The sequence below is a fragment of the Tachypleus tridentatus genome, chromosome 13 (genome assembly GCF_004210375.1).
Source record: "Tachypleus tridentatus isolate NWPU-2018 chromosome 13, ASM421037v1, whole genome shotgun sequence".
Taxonomy (NCBI): Eukaryota; Metazoa; Arthropoda; class Merostomata; order Xiphosura; family Limulidae; genus Tachypleus; species Tachypleus tridentatus.
In genome coordinates, this window is record NC_134837.1 from 151,149,195 (window position 1) to 151,172,388 (window position 23,194).

At 32.4% G+C, this 23,194-nt stretch overlaps 1 protein-coding gene across 5 annotated transcripts in view; it reads left to right on the forward strand.

Moving 5' to 3' along the window:
* The first annotated feature begins 432 nt into the window (after positions 1-432).
* LOC143238933 (uncharacterized) overlaps positions 433-23,194 on the forward strand; it is an 89,928-nt gene continuing 67,166 nt past the window's right edge. For 2 of the 5 annotated variants that reach the window (XM_076479589.1, XM_076479586.1), the window contains exon 1: positions 433-592. In XM_076479589.1, coding sequence (XP_076335704.1) covers positions 556-592 — 37 coding nt within the window. In that variant the 5' untranslated portion in view covers positions 433-555. The remainder of the gene's footprint in view (positions 593-23,194) is intronic. The other 3 variants (XM_076479587.1, XM_076479588.1, XM_076479585.1) reach the window with 3 other exon arrangements.

Sequence of the window (23,194 nt, forward strand, 5' to 3'; positions counted from 1 at the left end):
CTTTTTTCCACATGGCTCTGAACGGTCTTTACTACAAGGATTAAAACTATGGCATTTAGATTAATACCTGTTTATTTTTTTCTTCTTGCCAAATCCTTTAATATGGAGATTAACTATTTGAACCACTGATTCCCAGACCACAATAAATAAGTATGCCTAGCTCAGAGAATTTGTAAAACTTACTGATATTAATTTATTCGATTAGCTAAAATGTTAGTTTCAGCTTATGGAGCCACTTTGTAAAGTTTATTGTGATTTGGATTAAAATTTATATTTTATTAGTCTTTTAATCCACCTGTTTTGTTGTCTTTCTAAATATTAATTGTGTATCTCTCGACCTGTTTTAATTAGGAAGATAATTACACCAAATAAATATTTATTACAAGTTTAATTGAGAAACTAGCGAACGATCTATTCCTGTCACTAGAGAGCGCTCTTGTCTGCAAATGTGACGAGGGATGAAATTGACTAACTCTTCCTAGTAGTGACACTCACACCGTGGAAGTAGTGTAGGTTACTCACGTGTTGAACAGTGGCCACTTCGTGACAACTACCATGCTACATTGTGTTCTCTGGGTATTATATTTCCACGGTGAGTATATTTTCACTAAATTAAAATATTTGATTAAACAAATATAATTAAAGACTGATATTTTTTAATTGGATATATTTACGTAAATAATTTACGAAACAAAGAACCCATCTGAATATCATTTTCCTTCTTATCTAATTTTTCTTAACAAAATATAAAAGTATATATTGCACTGAAGTTCTTTTATTTCTTAAGGATAAGCTTGATTAAACAGATTTAGATATTCAGTTATGACATTCCTAATAATGTAATTGGAAACACAAAGAAGTGAAAGATAACTACATAGCACAGATTTTACAACTTTATATTTCAATAGTTTTAAGCTATTACAAGATTACGCATTTATAAGATTAGAAAATAGCGCCACAAGATGTACCATAATGGTACCTGACCTAACCAATGGTAGTAGCTCCATCACTAAAACAAATGTTTCTTTGTTTCACAAAACTCAGACGTTTCAGGAAACGCCTTTGAAGCTTACTCTTTTGCAAAACTGTAGTGCTATGCTAAGAAAATAATAGCATTTTTAGAATCGCCGTTTCCTTCATAAAATATACAGTTGTTTGACAGAATTGAGAGTTTCGCTCTCTGGATGTTTAACTAGAATGTTTGAATGTTATATAATGGATATGCATATAATTGTGAAATAACTAGTTAACGTTGCTATCCAATGTTTGTTTTTTTTCTATTAAGGTAAATATATCATAGTTAACAATTTTCTAGACTATTATATATTTCCCAATAATTCTTATCTCGGATGTGGCATGGCATTATGGTTAGGAAGCTTGACTCGCAATCTCTTTACCAAACGTGCTTGCCCTTTCAGTTGTGAGGACGTTATAAAGTGTTACGACCAATCACATTTTTCGTTAGCAAAGAATTAACGGTGAGTGGTGTTGACTAGTTGTTTTTCCTCTAGTTTAAGATGGTTTGTGTAAGATGGTCCTCATGTAGTTTTTGAAGAAACCATAATTTCAAAGAAAATCAATTATTTTTGCGATAATTGTCTATTCTAAAATAACGGAAACTTAATCAAATACCTCATCAAAATAACAAACATTGGTTATAGAGACACGACTAATTTATGTGTATCATGTAAGTGTAAGTAATTATAACTATTTAGGTTTGTTATCCAAATCGTATATACAGTATGGCCCATACCAACAACATTTAGTGATCTAAAATGTAAAATGTAATAAATTTGTTCACTCAGGTTTATTATGAAGTTATTTTGATGTGATAAACAATACTTGGATCTTAACGTAAATTTTATAAAATATCTTAATCTTTTAAACTTTCAAACTCTCCATCGTTCTCATCATCAGTGTATTGTGGGTTTACATTCTATTTGTTTGTTTGCATGTTATTAACATCAATGCTACACAATGAGCTATCTATATTGTGCCCAATACGGGTAACTTAGGATTTTATCGTTATAATACCTCAAAGTTACCACTGAATCACTAGAAGGAATATTGATTCTGACACTTATCATTTCCCTTACAATTGCTGCATAATTCGCAAACTCATAACTGCAGTTGTTACTGGGTGGTCAACACACAAGAAGAAATTATTTTACTTCTCTGAGATCAGTGTAAAGAAATATTTTACCTGGTAATCACCTTGCGGAATGTGTTACTAGCATTTTAAGATCTTAGAGGCGAAATCTCTAAAACATCCAATACAAATCTGTTTGCACTGGATTTTGGCAGATTTCCTATGCCACATCAAGACTGTTAGAAACAATACAAACAAGAAGCAGTACAAACCGTTTGCATCCAAAAAGTGTCTTAAGTAATAATCTCAACACTCAACAACGCAGATAGCCATCGAGTAGCTTTGCGCAAAATTCAAAACAAACAAAACAATCAACCCTCAACCTCAACAATCTTGTTTTCGTTGGAAAACAGGCTCTCCCTACAACTGAGAAAGCCACTCAATGAAATAATGTTAACAAACGTTGAGGTACATTAATGTGAGTTGAGGATTATTGGTGGCGTTTAAGAACTTCAGAAAGTTGTAGTTGTTAGTTACTCAACTGTAAAGTCTGTTCAGATAACAACTGCAAATAAAAAATTACAAAACATAATCCATTTAAGTCGTTGTTGTGTGAGTTTCTTTATAATTAAACACAAAGCTACACAATGGGCTATCTGAGTTCTGCCCACCATGGTTATCAAAATCCATTTTCTAGCGTTATAAGTCCAAAGACATACGGCTGCGCCACTAGTGGCTTGTCGTGTAAGAAACAGTGTTATAGCCAAGGTGATGAAAGCGAAAGCGATGGTGTGAAATACTGAATAAAGGAAATTTGCAGAAAAATTATATTGGTATTTCAGTGTTGTATAGAAAAAAGTCTGTATAATATTAAGAATATGTGTACCGATTGTTCGAAGTTTTTCATTGAGGTTAACGGATTACTAACTGCTGTCGGTATTAGTTATCTTACTTGCTTTTATAAGGTAAACAATTATAAATTTTATGCATTTATAAAAATATATTTTACATAAACAACGTATCATGTTAAGCATTTTACGTGAGGGCAAAGTCTCAAGTACGATTAACGCAGAAATAGAGTTTAACTTAGGACACATTTTTTCTTGTAAAGCTAATTATTATTAGCGATCATGGTGAAAATAAATGAAAACTGACAGAAAAATGTATTAAGTTGATGTCAGTTTATTAACTTGGTTAATTGGGGAAAAAAAGATTACCTGAAAAATGTAACGATTTAGTATCATCGATGCAATAGACATAATTCCTGATGAAACAATGTTCTTAAACACGTGTTTCTAAGGATAAAAGAATCTATAAAGAGCATGAACAACTGTTTACAACAAAAGACTGTTCACTAAGATTTTATTACGTTAAATACAATTGTTTACAAGGAAACACTGTTTACTGAGATTTTATCATGTTAAATACAATTGTTTACAAGGAAACACTGTTTACTAAGATTTTATTATGTTAAATACAATTGTTTACAAGGAAACACTGTTCAATTAAGTTTTATCATGTTAAATACAATTATTTACCAGGAAATACTGTTCACTAAGATTTTATCATGTTAAATACAATTGTTTACAAGGAAATACTGTTCAATTAAGTTTTATCATGTTAAATACAATTGTTTACAAAGAAAGATTGTGATATGCAAAACCTCGGAGCATGTGTTTTAAAAAGTTGGTTCATAATACAAGATAAACGTTTTTGCAATAGTTGCAAATAAATTTGAAGTTAAAACATCGCATATAGCAATAAGCTCATGTACTCTCATTTAGAAGTAGCAAATGCTATTCTGAGTTCGTTTATGATGACAATAATTCTCATTATACTGCAATAGAAAAGCAAACTTCCATTTTTCAACAGTAAAGTGAAACACCTAGAATGTGGTTAAAATTACAACTTTTTATCGTTATCTCATTCTTCTTATTGCTTTACAAATAAAAACCTCAGTGGTACTTCGTGTTTTAATTACGACCTTTCGTGAGATAAACTTTTTAGACTTCCTTTTTCGTTCCTGCCACATTCCTTGGGCTGTTTTGCACAGATTTGCAGTCCCTAACGAAACGAAGAACAATACATTAACAACTCCTGCTGTAGAAACCCTAACGGTAAGAAGGGTAAAAACAAGCCTTTAACGTAAAAGGGGTAAACACGTAAATATTTTAAATGTAATTAATTGAAAAAGAATAGCTTAATTCATCACTAATTTGTTACCCCAGCGGGTCAGCATGACCAGGTAAGTTAAGGCGTTCGACTCATAATCTGAGGGATCGCGGGTTTGAATCCCGGTCGCACCACACATGCTCGCTCTTTCAGCCATGAAGGCGTTATAATGTAACGGTCAATCCCGCTTTGCGCGAAATTCTAAAACAAACAAACAAAATCGTTTCCCGTGGTGAACAGAGTACAGATACATGTGTAATTTTGCAATAAAAAAACAAAATACACTTTAAATGTTTTGTATGTATTGCACAATATTGTACATTATATGTTTTGTTGATACATAACCATATTTTATATAATAAAGTATAAGTTCTTATGTTCAAATAATAGAGATTTTCTTTATCGCCATTCATTAGTATAGTGTAAAAATGTTGAGCTCCAACTTTTAATAAAGAACTGTGTTCTAGGATTTCCTGTTCGCTATGTTGTATATAATACTTGTTGTAACATGAAACCAATGTATTATTTTACGTCAGTTAACTGGACTCTTAGACTACACTGCGACATCTATTGACATCTGAGTATAACGAAAAGTGTCATTCGTAAACTTTAATGAGCTATAAACATGTTAGATCTTGGCTTAGGCATATAAATACGCTTTATAGGTTTTGTTTTCTATCACAAAAAGAAGATAACCTAGCAATTAATGACAAATAACCCCATGAATTTATTTTAAAATTTAAGATTCCAGTGCTTATTATAGACTTAAATTTCATATTTTGAGGGGTTTCTGTAAAAATCTAACATAATAGTGAATCCAATGAAGAACAGGAATGTACTTCATACCATCTAGTCATTACCCAGATTAGCTCGTCCTTCTAAAGTAAGCAGCTGGGCAAGCAGGAATTTTGTTAGTAATGCCACTGTGAAGCCAATAGTGACTTCGAAAGACTTACAAAGTTTTATGTCTGGGATGGGAGTTAGTGTTCATACAACGACAATATCCCTTTCCCAACACAAAACTGGCCTGTATAGGTGACTGGCAAGAGAGAAGTCAGTACTGAAAAAGGATCATTTTAAATCTCGTTTGTAGTTTACGACAAAGCATAAGTGATACTGCTGACATGTGGCAGAAGATTTTATAAGTCAGAGGAGACAGAAATTGAGTTTGTTGGTTTAAATTTAAAGCATTACGTCTGACGCAAACCCAACACAACGCATCAACTAACTGTCAAACATGGTTCTGGTACCATCATATTAAGGTGTTTCTTATCAACAGGAATTTTGAAGCTTGTCAAGATTGAGGGGAAGATGAATGGTACAAAGTACAAGAAAATTTATGAGAAAAACCTGCTTGACCTCGCGAAGATTGTAAAAGTTGGTCGAAAATTCACATTTCACTAGAACAATGACCCAAAACCAAAGCCAAAGCCACACTGGCTTGATTTTAAAAGGAAAAAGCAGTAATTGCTGGCAAAGGAGCTTCCACCAAGTACTGACTTCGGGGCTGAATATTTATGCAATCAGAAAATTTCAATGTATATATTTTCATTCCAGGTTTTGCTGACATTGAACCTTCTTCACGCATAACAATGTTAGTTTTGATGATTTGAGGTTTGAATAAAAACAAGTTCATTAAAAACTTTATTATAAAGCCCAAACACCTGAAGGGGAGAGCATGTTTAGTGCGACGGGGATACGAACCCGCGATTCTCAGATTACGAGTCGAACGCCTTGACCCACCTGGCCATACCGGGCCGCACTGTAAGTGTTATATTTTGTAAATGGGAATGCTACAACTAGCAGTGAACTTACTGGGATTATTTTCAATTATCATGTCTTCTAATTGACAATAGTTTCATAAATGTGAATCCATCACTGATTTTGTTCATTGACTTCCTCTAGCAATTGTTAACTGAACTTTTGTTGTTATCTTCGTTTAATGACTAATCAACCACGCTATTCCAAAAGATGTTAGGGAAGACGCTACACAACTTCGATAGGTAACGATGTCAGGTCAGCAACTAACCAGCTTTACTTATATCTTGGTTATTCACTGGCACTGAGTTACTAAAGAGTTAAGTCCTCAACTGAATCATTTCTTGTATACAAGCAAACGAGTCGAAATATCAGTAAGCTAACTTACTTGTGGGGATAGAAATATGTCAATGGTTACCATTATGACAAAGCCGTATATAATAATGCACTAATAGATTCCAACAGAAAAGACGAGTTTAAACAACACGAAGTATAAAGTTGATCACGTAGACGATCTACCATGAAAAATACCTTTAACATTTAAACATTAATGTCAAGCGTGAAAACCTATAACAATATGATTTTAAAAGTCTTTTCATAACAGCTAGGCGGTCATAGCTGAAGTACAATTCACATACAAACATGCATATGCGTATGTCCCAATAACAAGGAAGTAAAGGCATATGTTTTCCTTACATGCGTCATTATGTACTAAAGCAATTTTGTCTTACTGTACTAATTTTGTAAAGGAGATGGACGTTTGGATATGAAATACCTAATTAATATAGCCTTTCAATTGCTTGCCCTCCAGTAGCTCAGCGATAAGTCTGAAGGTTTATAAGTCTAAAAATTCCATTTCGACGCACGTAGTGAGCACAGCAAATATAGTTCATTGTGCAGCTTTGTTCTTAACAACAAATATTATTCAGTTACTTATTTGCGTCATTACGAAAATTGCTATACACAAAAAATTGGCCAATCTTGTTAGTATCTCAAGATGACTTAAACGTATAAGGTAAAACTATTTTTAATATTTCAGAGCTTGAAAACGTCTATGACTGTACGTGTTACGTTGGACTTTTTTAAGGTACCGTACTATAAACATAACCCATTATGCTTGTGTGTGTGTGTTAACATACAGGATTGGCTGGGTCGATTATTATAATTTTTAATACAGTAACGGAAAACTGTTCGACTGTTTCAGGAGTTTTGCCGGAAGAGGGGGTATAAAAAAGACTTCTAAAGTAAGGTACAATTTTACTCTTTTTATAAACCTTTGGCTTGCATCCCCAGGCCTTCCAGTGGCACACCAGTATGTCTGCGGAGTTATACTGCAAGAAATCGGGTTTCGATACCCATGGTTGGCAGAGCACAGATAAATATTTATGTAGCTTCGTACATAATAACAAACAAACAATGCATCACCCAGAGATATCTGATTTAATTACGATAAATTTTTGTTTATATGGTAATTGGAAACTGTTGGTTGGCATACATGATTGTTTGCTAAGAATTTTGCACGAGATAAAAACATTTAAATTAAATCACATTTCCAATATCTATTGTTTGTTGGATTTGATTTGTTTGTTTGTTTGTAATTAAGAACAAAGCTACACAGTGGGTTATCTCTTCTCTGTCCACCACGGTTATCGAAACCCGGTTTTTAGCATTGTAAGTCCACATACATACCACTGGGTCACTGAGAAGCACAATGTTTGGATTTAAAACTACAAGTAATTAATCTTTTAAGCGACTCAATTTCTACCTTTCATAAAGTAAGGTAAGCAATTAACATCTAATAAAGCCATTAGTAATTTAATAATAAAATACTGAAGAAAGAGGAACATTTTCTCACACATACGTTGTCTGCTTTCTTCACGGGTACCTTCACCCATTATGGTTTTATTTTTATACCTTCATCTATTAAATACATGAAAGGAGATTCATAGTTAATGGGTGAATGGACATAGCTTTTGATTTCAACACAATAACCGTTTTTAAGATATTGTAACAAATGGAATTTCTACAATTTCCAGTAACAGCAGTATGGTTTATATGTTTCGTAAAAAAGCTCATTTCTAAACTCTTTATTAAAGCTATTGAAGCAAGCGGAAGGTTCTCGATGTCATGAAGAAACCTTCCTTTCCATAAATTATTGGTATAAAAAAAACTTTTAAAAATTGAAGTAATTTATCACAAAGTCATTACAACTTAATAACAGTGTACCTGCGAAAAACCCTTAACGACCTGCATTACTAAAGTGTTCTGGTTTCTGTCATAGACCAACCTTATAATAACTGCTTCAGTGGATTCCAAATTGATTATATTTTCTTTTTTTTCTAATAACGATAAGTGAAGGCATGAACAAAAATCAAGCGAGTACAGAAATATAGAAAGACATGTAAAGGTTTCATGGACCTCATGCTGATGAATTGATTGTTTTTGTTAAGATTATCAGTACGTACAATCCTCTTACTTTGTTTTTGAATATCTTTCATACCCAGCATATGTGTTAAATATTTCAGATTTGTGTTTTTACGTGTGTTTTATAAAATATATAGTTTTAACTTCTAACCATTTGCTTCTTAACCAGGAATTTATAGCATGCCAACTCACAAAGTATTTTATTCAGTATCAGTCCATAAGATCTTAATTATAGTTTGGTGAAGTCAAAGGTTTGCTTTGGTTAAGCAAATAAATCATAGCAATATTTAACAAATACTACTAAAAATAAGAATTATGTCTGAAAAAATATTCCTGTTAATTTTGAAACTACGTTTGTTTTTATTTTTGAATTCTTAAGACATTCAGGTAATCATACATACAATAAAGAAATGTTTCCTCATAAATCTCAGGTTATTTAGACTAAACTGAGTAGTATACGCCTTGGAAGTAAATAAAATAACCACGTTCGTTATTTGTTACGTCTATAAGTTTGAAACTTCTAATAAACAAAAATTTATAGTGTCTTGTTATACCAAACAATTGAGATGATGCTTTCGTATCTTTAAGTACCGTAAGCCATTAAAAAAACTAAATTATCTACATTACCTATGAATTTTTCTTATAATATTCTTCAGTAATCTTTTAATATTTGTTTATAAAAACAAAAGTTTTCTCATCGACACTGCATATTCTAATCCGTATTGTTTCCAATGTTAAAAGAGCTAATATTAATTTTCGTGGGTTTGTTTAAGTAACATCGCAGCCATACATACAATGCTATACCTATATTCTTCAGTGTAATACTTATTAAATCAAGATGTGAAATAATCATTCGACTGAGAATGAAATCTGTGTAACAAAATATAAAAGACTCCATAGGTATGCTTGGATTTCTAAGATGTAGTAATAAGAGATGTTGAATATATTTCACCTTTTTTTCAGTTCATTAAACTTGATTGGTAAACTAGAGTAACCAATCACTGATGTGACATTTAAGCTAAAACCAACCTCATACATTTATCTTTATGAGTTTTAAAATAAACTATCATACATTTCGGAGATGTCTTACGAAATGTCAAGAGTAACGGAATCAAATACACGATAGAAGTGAATCATTGATTACATTTTGTAATAACAAGTAAACTGTTGAATAAATTCGTTTTTCACTCTTATGACGAACTAGTGGTTTCTCAGCTTTTTCACTTTCTATATTTAAAATTGCGAAATTCTAAACTCTAATTGAGTACAGAGCATATTTCCTCCATTATTGGATAAACTGTAATTAATTGAGTATCTCACTCTGCTTTCCCTTTTCACAAGGATCATTGTTCTCATACGGTTTTATTCGCGCAAGGAAAATATATTTTAAGAGACAAATGACACTTCAAATCCAGTCAATTATAATATATTTAACTTAAGCTTAGTTTAATCCCTTATATACGTGAAAATGTGTGTGTGAAGGGAGCATCTTTTGGGAAAATAAAATTGTTTGTCGACTAGCAAGTAAACTCTTTTGATGATCTAGAATCTAGATATTTTAGAGGATATTAAAGGTCAAGGTTTGAACTAAGACAGGTTATAGCTCATGCAATTTCTAGAACAATCTTAAAAAGACATGGTTTGTCCGAATATTTGATCACGTAACTTGTCGACATATTTTCGCTAATCGCAGAACGTCAGTGATTTGAAAACAAAAATTCATCATTTTATCAAGTATTCAATCTTTTCTTTTCTTTGACCATCAAATTAGTGTTTATTATCACAAAAGAAAAAGAATACTTAATACATACGATACTAAAATAACGAAAAATGTGTCTTAACATACATAACCCATAAGCGATTAATAATGTTCGTTGAAATGGGAATGGACAAAGTGTTTCGTAGACAATTTAATAAGTTTGGTTTTTTACTAATCGATTTTCACATATGATATTCTCTTCATTCCTTCCATTATCTTCTACTGTCGTTTTGACACATTCGTTCTATAGAGTATCAAATACAAATCTGATCATTGAAGAAATTCTTTTAAAAAGTCCTTCATAAAATGCTGTTTGTTAACTTTAATTTCCGTTTAGTAATTTATACTGTTCACTATATACTTGACGTGTTTTATTTTCATTGACGTTTTAATTTCCTCTCAGACGTGACGTTTGTAGAAATGCCTTTCACATAAAGGTCTCACAATTGGATTAAAAGTTTAATTTGTTGGATGAAAATTTTTTGCATTCAGTTACACCTATAAGAAGTTTAGCATTTTCTTCGCTTATTGCTTAACTTTTTAATCATAATAAAATACAGTTAATATTTTTCTCCCCTTATATTAAAAAAATAATAATATTTATAAAATATTGTGCAGCAGCCGTTAGAATCAAATTTAATTTACTACTTGGAACCGCTAGGTAGATTTCTGTTGAATATTTCAAAAGACCTTGCATATAGTGCTATCTTTCCATAAACACTGATATTGTAAAGCGAAATTTAAAATAGTTTTATTAAGTTACGTTTACAACTTTTCAATTGCCTAATATTCCATAATATAACGAATCGGTCACACAAAAAGTCAAAGAAGTAATGAACAAACATATAGTTTATTTATTTCTACACACGAAAGCTATGTTTTACTACAAATCAATAGAAGTAGATTTTGTGATCTAGTTTGTTAAATGAATCTCTTGGAAACATGATTTGTATTTTCCGTGAAAAAAAGTAATTTAGGTTACAATACTTTCCAAGAAACCAGGTAATATGTAACTATACGTATTTATAAAAAAACAACAACTCCATTTATAACATATTAATTATTTAATTCTCAATTGTTTTTGTAATTAAAACGTTGTTATTTGCACAGTCACCTTATATTCATAGATAAGAAAAATTATCCTAGCTTCGTTTAGTTCAGGACGAAATGTTCTTTGCGATTAATATTGAACATCATGATAATTTCTATATAATGAAAAAAAATCGTCTAAGCCTTTTTTTCTTGACTCGAATTCAAACTCATCAGAAATAATATTTAGAACAATCATGTGTTTGACTTCATAATGGATAGGTGTTATGCCTGGTATTAATTGCACTAACGCTGAAAAGTTGTGATAATAATTAAACACTACACAGGATCTGTTAGTAGGAAAACTTAGCAGTCTTTAATTATCTTTCACTTAAAATTAATGCATGGAATAACGTTATTCATTAAAATAAAGCATACTTCACTAAAAGAAAAATTATATTTGTTTTGATATTTAATATTATACGGTTTTAGCGTAATCAATTATACACTACTTATCAGGTTTACCCAAGGCTATGGATAATTATTACAGTTTGAGAGCCTACTAAGTATTAAATCTACTAAGTTGTTATCCTTGGATACATCCTATTAGCAGAGTCGATCAAAGAACACGTACAAATATTTACACAGAAACTTAATTTTATACTTTTAAAATTATATTAACAGTTTTGTTTCTTTGGAATTAATCACAAAGTTACACAATGGGTTGTCTGTGCTCTGCTCACCATGGGTATGGAAACCTAGTTTCTAGTGATGTGAGTCCACAGACATACCGCTGTGTCACTGATATTAACAGAAACGATAAAGCAGGTAATCGGGTTTTTAATTTAGCTAAGTAATGTTTTCTTAATTCGGTTAACTTTCATTTAATGTTCATTCAAGTCAAGATGAATAGAGCACAGAGCGAGATAATTATGTTTCTTCTGCAAGAAATAAATTAAGTCTGCCTGAGATGAAATGAAATTAATTCATTTTTAGGAGATTTGAGTAAAAAACTCTCGAATTGTTTCCGAAAAATAAAGCTTGAATAATGTTTTCCAACAGTTCATAATTTTAGTTTGCTGAATCATACTACCTTTAACAGTGTTAATACTAAATTTTAATACGAACGTGCGAGACTCAACGATTTCAGTATCCTCAAACTGTAAATACAAAGTTTCAAGGACTTGCTTCCCGCTGCCGAAAAAACAACAAAACGTTCCGCACTGTAGAGGAGAGGATGCACTGAAATGGTGATGACCAAATCCTACTATCTGATGGTTTGTTTGTTTGATCTTTCGTGTAGAGTTTCAAACAAAGCCACTCGAGGGCTATCTGCATTAGTTGTCCCTAATTCTGAAATGATAACCTAAAGAAAATACATCTAGTTAACAGCATATACCGCCAAATCTTGGGCTACTCGTTAGAAATGAATAGTGGAATTGATCGTTATATCATAACAACACCACAGCTGAAAGGGTGAACATGTTCGGTGAGGAATCGAATTGTCTAACCATCGGTTCATGCTAGACCTTACCAATTTAGTAGTAGTTGCTGTTGACTGCCTGTCTCCCCTCTAGTCTGTCACTTTAAAATTTTGTTCGACTGTGTGTTTAGGTTTGAGAGAAATCCATAAAACACTAACAAATCGTTTAGCTTGTATTAATAACTTTCTTTGTGACAGAAGGATCATTAAGGATCCCTTTATTAACACATTTAACTGTTGGTGCTCAAATACTGCATTTTGAGTTCATAGAAGCTGTTGATGCAGCTCTTCATTTAGCAACTGGTGAACCGAATTAGAATACGTGAGCTATCACAGAATTTCTCCGTTCCTTAGTTATGGGTTCAATATAAGAATGAGACTCAGTCTCTCAATGTGGAGAGTGTATGGGAGGATGCAACTAACTGGTTCCTTTCTTCTAGTTAGTAGTTCAATATTGAGTAGCTTGGCCATAAACATAAGTTTAATGCAACCAGTAATTTCGTGTGGTCTCGAAACTGTGAATTATCTAAATATCTTCTGGACTTGAAAAATCACGTCAGGGTTTTGGATAAACGTAGATAATCACATAATTTATTTAGTGTCATGTATTACATACAAACAATACGTAGCTGTATTACAGTCCTTTTACAGTAATCACTTATGCTTAGATAATATGGATTTCATAAGTTTAAAACTGCCCAAAAAAAGCATCCAGAAGTTTTAAGTAAAAAAAAATCAGATATTTAAAAAAAAACCGTAAAAAGTATATCTTAACAAATTGTAAAACATGAACAGATATGTGAAAAAATATATATGCGAGTGTGTTCTTTCTGCATAGAAAATGAATAATATAATACTTATAACACCACTTACAACGCTAAAATTCGGGATACGATTTCTCGTGGTGAACGAAAACAAGATAGCTAGTTTTGTAGATTTACACTAAAATAGGCAAAGAACACAAAACATAATTTCATAAGGTAGCGAGAACACTAGAATTGTAAAATAAATGCTAATTCTTAAAAGGTACAGTTGTCACGATGCGTATTGTCAATCTATTTAGTGTATCACTTGACATACACACTTAGAACATTTCATAACTTCCCACTTTGTTCGGGATTATTAGTTTGAAAACTTACTATGTTGTTAACAAGTTTAGGTGTTTTCAACTCATGTATTTGCTTTTCTCCTGGTAGGAAACAAAAAGATAAAAAATGCGCTTCAACGATAGGAAACTACTTTATGTTCTAGGAATAAAATAATGATAACAAACTGCGACAGAAAGATATGAGCCTATTCAAACACGTTCATTATCCGTTTACAAAACGTGTGTTAATATTACGAGTTCATATAAGAGCCCATTCAAACACGTTCATTATCCGTTTACAAAACGTGTGTTAATATTACGAGTTCATATAAGAGCCCATTCAAACACGTTCATTATCCGTTTACAAAACGTGTGTTAATATTACGAGTTCATATAAGAGCCTATTCAAACACGTTCATTATCCGTTTACAAAACGTGTGTTAATATTACGAGTTCATATAAGAGCCCATTCAAACGCGTTCATTATCCGTCTGCGAGACGTGTTTTAAACTTTCCACATCTTATCCTAAAATAGTTTTGATGTGATTTTGAACTCGTAATATTAACACACGAGCGTCTCTAAAGGAATGTTTTCAGAACTTTCCTCAGAAAGTAAATACCGTAGTTTCGAACTTATGACAGGAATTATCTTTTGATAATTCCTTTTAACAAGGAGGTTTCAGATTTTCATTCCTCTATTACACCACCTCGTCTATTCAGTTATCCAACTGATAGCGTTGGTAAGAAAATCTTATTTCATCTTAGTAAGTTTTCTGCCTTTTTAAGGATAAAATATGTTTGTCATAAATAAAATAAGAATGAGTTATGAATACAAATTATCATAAATTCTCTTCCTAATAAATTACCATCAGGAACAGAATTTGAATGTCTCAAAAGTAAAGTTATTTCTGTTTTCATGGGGGGACCTGCGACACGTTATTTTGTTCTCTATCTCTACGGGATTAAGCCCAGCATGGCCAGATGATTAGAGCGCTCGACTCGCAATCTGAGAATCGCGGGTTCGAATACCAGTCATACCAAGCATATTCGCGCTTTCATCCGTATAGGCGTTATAAAGTCACGATCAATTCCACTATTCGTTGGTAAAAAGAGTAATCCAGGAGTTGGTTGTGGGTAGTGATGACTAGCTGCCTTCCCTCTAGTCTCACACTGCTAAATTAGGGACGCTCTCGCAAACAGCCCTCGTACAGCTCTGCGCAACATTTGAAACCAACAAACTTTACGGCATCACTCTATCGATACGTTCGTGCTAGAGGAAACGGACATTTCCTAGTCTTTAGTGTTTCTAGACTGTAAATCCAAAATTTAGGGCTACTTGTATGCTGTAAAAGAGACAATTAAATCCCACTTATCGATCGGAGGTTTTTCTCCTCTAGTTCATTTGTTGAAAATTGATACAAACATGCTAAGACAGTCCCTAGATAGTTTTTCCACGAAAATTCTGAAAAGCGGATAAATCATGCTAGAGGCAGAATGATGGCGACACGCACAACCAAGGTTTATGAGCGTAGAAAATGTAGAACATTTGTGATTTTTAAAGAATAAAATTATAAAACGTGTTCGGAGTTTAACACCAGTTGTTTCAACTGTATACACTCATAAGAGTACGCCCCTCCTCTTTATAACCGTCTATAACTCATTTGAACTGTATTAATGTTGTTACAGTGTTTTTCATTTCTGCTGTTTGACATTCTGTAAAAAAAAACAAAAAAAACGAGATCTCAGACTTTGGCAGAGGCCAGAAAAATATACCTTTAAAACGAGACTGTGTTCCCATAATTGGGTGTCATTGCATATACAAAAAAAACAACAACAATAGAAAACAATAGCGACTGCCTATTAGAAATGTGTTATTTGTCGTTTTTAATTAAGTGTTCAAACGTCTTACTAGTTTTAAAAACTGCATTCTAAGTCAAGATTATCAAGTTATTTAATTTACTTCTGTGTGTATTCATTTATATTTGTTATAACAACCTAAACAATTAAAACAAATTACGTGCTAATCTACAAAGTAACAATACGATGAAAGAGGTGATATCCTTTCGAAGAGCACATGCTTAAGTCTTCTGGTGGGAATGTAACAGGATACGAACATATGACGTTTATATAAATGATATTTATGTGTTTTTTATCTGCGTATATTTTGGGAGGATAAGTTTTTTTAAAAAAGGTAATTATTAGGTGTAGATTGAATAAATATTTTACTTATAATCATGTGCATCTATACGGTTAAGATAAATGAATAAATGAGGCCATGTTTTTAAATGCTGAACACAATTACCTCGGTATTGACAATATAAATTAAGTTCATAAACACAAACACCCACATATATAGCTAGCTAAAAATTAAAAAAACAACTCAGTATGTCATAGTAAGTTCAAGCAAGTCCGGTGTATTAAAACGATTTTGATGAATAAGTCATATGGCAATCTCCACCGATATCACATCAGTAGTACAAAATGTATAAAAACTACACTTTGATGTTTCTTGGCATTTGTATGTGAGTTGATGTGATCGAAAATCGGTAGCTTTTTGGAAAAAATATATAACAGTCCTTTCCGAATCAAAATTTGTAAATATACGCTCAGATCACCGAGACCGTTTATTTCGGGGATTTAAAATATCCAAGACGAGAATATCCTTTGCATTTAATTTCTCTTAATGGAAGAGAAAGGACGAAGGCCAACTTGAAGCCAATGTAACATAAAGAAAGAGACCTGCAATAAGCTGAACCCTAGCAAAGTGTGATGCCTTGTAAGAAGTTACAATCCACGAACTGAAAGATGAGTGGCAAGAGATATTCACCTGACCCAGGCAACAGCATGCAGTATAATCAAGAACGATATTTGTCTGAAAACGAGACCAACAAGTTGGGGTTTCATCAAGATAAGGCTTCCAGCTATACCTCCTGTTCAATCGTTGCATACTTCAAGCAAATGGAGGATGAAACAGGTGTTCATCCAATTCCATTTAAAATCATATGTAGTGCATACAGATTTCTTTGTACTCTGATTTTGAAATAATCTCCGGAAACCTGTTGTTTTTGTACTTGTACACTAGATAAATATATTATGGAAAGCATGCAAGAATATTTGATATGCTATGAACATGGCATCCTTACGACGAAGCTCTTTGCAACAGAAACTGGACCGCAGGGCTATTGTTAAAACAGTTGATTTTTTATTCTGCAAAGGCTACAGGTACCTGCGCAAGCCGTCCCTAATTTAACAGTGATATATTACAAGGAAGGTAGATAGTCAATACCACCAACTGCTAGCTCTTGGGCCACTCTTTTTTACTAATGAATAGTGAAATTGGTCGTGACACTATAACGTCTCCATGACTGAAAGAACGAGTACGTTATATGATGGGAATTTGAACCTTCTACCAGAAAGTTGCAAGTCAAGGACCTTAACCACCAGCCTATGCCAGGCCTTTTGAACGAACAGTTATCATATTAAGCATTATCGGACGTGATGAGGCTCTCAATTCATTTTAACGTAACTTTGTCAACCTCTGTATAACTGGATAGTCTCACTGTTAAAGGCCAAATTAGCAATGTTTCAGGTAATATGAACGAAATATACGACTTTTGAAGTTATTGAAATGTACATTAATATTTCTTATATTCGTTTCTTTATATTATCCAGTAGCGATAAAAATTAATATTGAAATATGTTCTGCTCAATTTGAGAAATCGTAATAATATTTTATTTTCAAGGTGTGATGCATAGATATGTCCAAATCAAATGCAAATTCGCGTATTTTTGTCTTTTCCGGAACTGTATGTTATTGAACTAAACTGTCTATTTTAGTACGAAAAGTGTTACTGTGCGTGCAACTCAAATGCGTTAGTATGATTTCTAGTATGATAACAAACAAAGAGCGAAACGAATATCAAAATATCTTACGGATAAGACAATTTCGATACATCAGGACCGGTGACAGATACTCCAAAACCAAGTAAAAACAAAAAGATGACAAAAAGAATATAAAACGAGAAACTGGTTAACCCCATGTTTCTCTATGTACCTTATACATATAAAAAAGGCCATCTGGAGTGTCTTGGAGTAAACCGATTAAAGGAAATATTTTCTTTGGTCGTTCACGAAGCACTAGGACTCTAATTTCCTGTTCTGAACCATAGCTCTTCCGTGGCTGCTGTTTGGTGGGTCATCCATTAAGTCAAGACACTTATTTCATGAGTTATTGCCAACTCGAATTTATGGCATGAACATTATAACCCATATATATAAATTCTTTCCGATTAGATTATATATATGGCTTGGGTTGATCCGAATAGCAATCACGTTAGGAAGTAAATGAATATTTCATCATGTGATTTCCTAAGGTGCAGCTTAAATCAGTACACGGTGAATCAAAAACGCTGCTTTATGTGCGAACATGGTTTGATCTATATTGGGAAGTTTGAGCTCTGCTCTTTCATGTGGAAACTGCATGGTAACCAGTCACTTTATCCCACAACTGTTTCATTACTCCATTGGAAACTAAAACGGAAACAGCAATAAAGACTGGAACAAGCAAACTAATTAGGTCGAACCCATTAAATAATTACACCTGGGAAGGTGCCAGGAGTATATGGGTACGATTTAATTGTCTCGGTATAATAACACAAGATATTATTGATTCAAAATGCATTGCAATGAAAAAGACCTACGGATACGCGTTTACCTGTTACCAAATATCACTTTAACTTTTGTTAAAGTAAATGTCATTGTTAGGAATATTTACTGCGACATTTCTAAAACGTAGTATATATAGTTCACCATGAAGATATAGCTCACTCTGCATTACCTTTAATTAGCTACTTTAAACGACAGCAAATTAATGCTTAATAACAAGCAGTACTAGATTTATTACAGATAATAAGAACAAATAAAATATAAAAAATTAAAAAATATTTTCAGACTTTATCTAAAAAGTTTGTTTGTTTTGGAATTTCACACAAAGCTACTCGAGGGCTATCTGTGCTAGCCGTCCCTAATTTAGCAGTGTAAGACTAGAGGGAAGGCAGCTAGTCATCACCACCCACCGCCAACTCTTGGACTACTCTTTTACCAACGAATATTGGGATTTACCGTAACATTATACGCCCCCACGGCTGGAAGGGAAGGGCGAGCATGTTTAGCGCGACGCGGGCGCGAACCCGCGACCCTCGGATTACGAGTCGCACGCCTTACGCGCTTGGCCATGCTATCTAAAAAGAGATATGTGTTTAATGGTGACTATGTTCTTTCACATTCACGTCAACATACACTTTGCAATTGCTTAGTTTAGTAACAAAATAGCATATTAAGTATTATACATATAATTTATGCCTTTACACCTGCATATCAATGAATATGTATATCGTCTTTGAAGTAGTAACGACATAAACTCGCTTTCAGCATTATTAATGTTCTTGTTTCGTATTTTTCATACTGCATTTATACCTTTAATATAACATAATTACATCATAACATTTATACCTTTAATATAACATAATTACATCATAACATTTATACCTTTAATATAACATAATTACATCACAACATTTATACCTTTAACACTCCTACGAAAAGACGTTTCTAGTCCTGATTTCTTCAAGCCCGTTCCCCTGGCTGTGGTTTCGCTAGATAGTAGATAGGGACAGTGGGAATCTCGTTAATCCATTCATTAATGGATTTAAATACAAAATTATTAGCCTAATATTAATAACCTTTCAAGTTGCTCTGGGGCCTATTAGGCCCCACTTTTCGTAGGAGTGTTAATATAATATAATTACATCATAACATTTATACCTTTAATATAATATAATTACATCATAACATTTATACCTTTAATATAATATAATTACATCATAACATTTATACCTTTAATATAATACAATTTCATCATAACAGCGTCTTTTTTCAGCAGGAAAATGCTGATTTTACTAATTACAACGTTTATATCCATAATATCGAACCCTTATCAAGTAAGAATTACTTTGAAAAGGCAGTTTAATTCCAGAAAACTTCATAGCCTGGTAAAGGTGAGAATAAATTTGTAGGTGGCGTTGCATTGAGTTAGCTTTTTTATTGAAATGAAGATAATAAAATATTAATATAGATAAAAGAAGGTTCGTTAATGTATATTTAGCAGTGGCTTTCATGAATTTATTATTTTTGTTTCAGTTTTTTTTTTCTTCTGTTGATGTCTGTTTCTCTTTGGGTGATTTTAACACTATTTTCACAGATAATATGTTTAAAAATGTGTCAAGGCCCTTTAAGACGTTCCTTAAGGCTAATATTCATTGCTCTTTTGGTTACTCCGATATAAAGATGTTTACACTTGTATTTGATTGTGTAGATGACTCCATTGTCTTTATTTTCAATAGAGTGATTGTTTTTCATTTAAATAGCCGACTTTAGTGTGATTATGGTATTTATGTCGATGTATTGTATTTTTCAGTTAATTAATTAATTACGTGGGTTCTTTACAAAACGTTTATGACCTGTTTAAGTGTAAAAAACAAAAATTTTTCTTATAATTTAATATTCCCGTTCCTTTCTGTCTTTCCAGCAGAACCAAGAATTATTCCATTATAACGTATGTATATGTGTTTGAAAATTATCTTTCCTCTAGTTCGTTATTAGCGTGTCTTTTTTCCTATCTGTTATTGACTGTATCCTTCTATCACAGATATTCCGTGAGTAAATAGTCACGTTCGCCACTCATTTTTTTAAGCTTATAAAGGCAGTCTGTTAAAATTAGTACGAAGTAATTTTCGAAGCTACTTTTTTATATTTTATCAGGACTATTATTTTTTATACGAAATTCCAGACTTAAGTGATGGTTTTATTTCTTTAACTATTGGTAAGTACAATAAAGAAAAAAAATGCATAACAATGTGTTAACCACGCTAAACCTACTATATTCAATGTTTACCATGCGTTTTACCGAATGCCACAGCTTTTCACATCATATGATTTTTTGATAAGTGCCCCAAGACTTCTTTTTACTTCTAAAATATCGTTATTGAATTTGCTCTGTAAACAAAGAAAGCAATATTCTGTTCAGTTATTTATATCACACACGTCAATGATTTTCTCCATTTCGTATAATATGAAACTGTAAAGGCTAGAGATAAGAAACAATCAAGATAACTGAGTTACAACAGTGCTAGTGTATTTGTTCATTGCTAAATATTTATCTGCACTAGAGAATATTTGTCTATGTAGAATCCTATTTTTTTAATATTTAACTTCCTTATTATTTTTAGAGTTGATTGGAACAAGATTACTGTACACTAAAGAGAACTTTTCTATAAAGTGAAACATTATTTTATATTTTTACTAAATATAAGAAATGAGGTACACAAAGATACATGAGGGAGTAAGCCTGAATCATTTTATAAATTGTATATAAAAAACCACAAAATTCTGTGTCTGTCTGTTTGTCCGTTATCTAATTATTCGTAGGTCGCTAGACCAATCTCAACTAAACTTTGTAGAAGGTAGATTGGAACAAGGGGCATACTAATATGGGTTGAAAATCCTTTCACCTCATTATCGAGCATTTATTTTTAATGTAAGTTAACGTTAACTATATAAATAGATGGCACCACTTCCTTACACAAACTGTTATTAAATTTTCTGTAACAACATGCAGAAAGTGTGGAGATGAAGGCACTTAAACATTTTATGTATACCTCAGAGAGTGCATTAGAACTGTTTATAAATGAATGGAAGGAAAAAAGAATGTCCGCCACTATCGTAATAATGCATAAACTCACTTGACGTTTTTACTACTATAGCCATCATAAAGCTGATATGAAGAACCGTTTCTTGTGTTATAACTATTATTTGCTTTAACTTGTGACATTTCACCTTCAGCCCGTAAGACACGTTTGCGGCCAATGACCGTCAATTAATTAATCGCATGAAATACTGTAGAAAGATAGTTGTATCTTGAAAATGTAAAGTATGTACATATTGAGTTCTTAGGTCTTATTCAAAAAGGTTTGACTAGGTAATCATAAATACTATAATAATATGTTGTGTTACGTTATGTGAAAGTTAGGATTTTGTTATTTATCACAGTATCCATCCCACAGTTTTTTTAAGTTCACAACCCGAACAAAAGACGAATACATCAGCTTGTTTTATATAAAACTTTGAGTTAAATTGGCTCAACAGTAAGTCTTAGAGCTTATAACACGAAAATTCTGACTTAGACTTTCGTGTTTGGCACAGAAAAGCGTTATGGGTTGTATCATAAACAATAAAGAAAAACATTACTACTGTAGCTGATATGTTCCTTTTATTCCCCATTTAAACACTGGTATTATAGCTGATATACCCTTATTGTTCTAAATGTCAATATTGGTATTGTATTTGATATGTCTCTCTTATTCTCAATGTCAATATTTGTATTGTATTGTACGTTTCAATGTATTTGTATATGCAAAACAGATAAACAAAATAGAAAGTCAATATACTCTCTACTACTTGAAGCAGTAAACATCATAGAAATTCTTATTATAAAATCTAGAATAGAAAATTCTAACAATAACATCTAAGCTTACAAAATAAAGCTCGTGATATCTTTAAGATTCGGATTATATTTTTATCTTTTTTTTTTCAAGCCCGCGAGAATATTTTAAAGATTAAAAGTTTCAGCATAGTAAATATTTTATTATATTAATTTAGTTTTGTGCAATAAAAAATAAATACGATAATAGTAAATTCGTTATGATGTGAAAACATTACAGCACACATTAGGTAAAAAACCAAGAGTACAAAGGTGAATTATACTCAAAAACAAATAATTATCAAATACTACTATCTGTAATTTCAACCACTTTTCTCTACAATTATTCGTAGACTGTTTTTTCTGCCATTTTCCTTGTTTTAACTTAGTCCAAAGCTACACAGTGGGATATTCGCGCTCAGTCTACCGATAGGAATTGAACCCCAGATTCTAGCGTTTTAAAACTCTAAAGTATGCCTTTACGTAAGATATTATCTGGTGGTTAGGGCTTGACTTGCAAGGTGAGGATCGCAGGTTCGAATTACACCCCTGAATGCTTGCCCTTTCAACCGTGAGAGCATAACGCGTGAATAAACGATTAGGTCAGAAACATCTAGGATTGAAAGTATAACCGCCACCAATATTGAAAAATGAGCTAAAGAGAAGGCAGACAACCAGCGCCCACTGCTACAAGGGCTTTGTCTGGCTTTCTAAACCGAATAACAGAAAAATTATCACTTTTATAGCGATTTCACAGCTGAAAGTGACAAGTATTTTAAGAAGTATTATTACGTTTTGAATCTTTATGCCAACAATCCGCGGCCCGACATATTTAACAGTAGGCTATTGCCAAACTC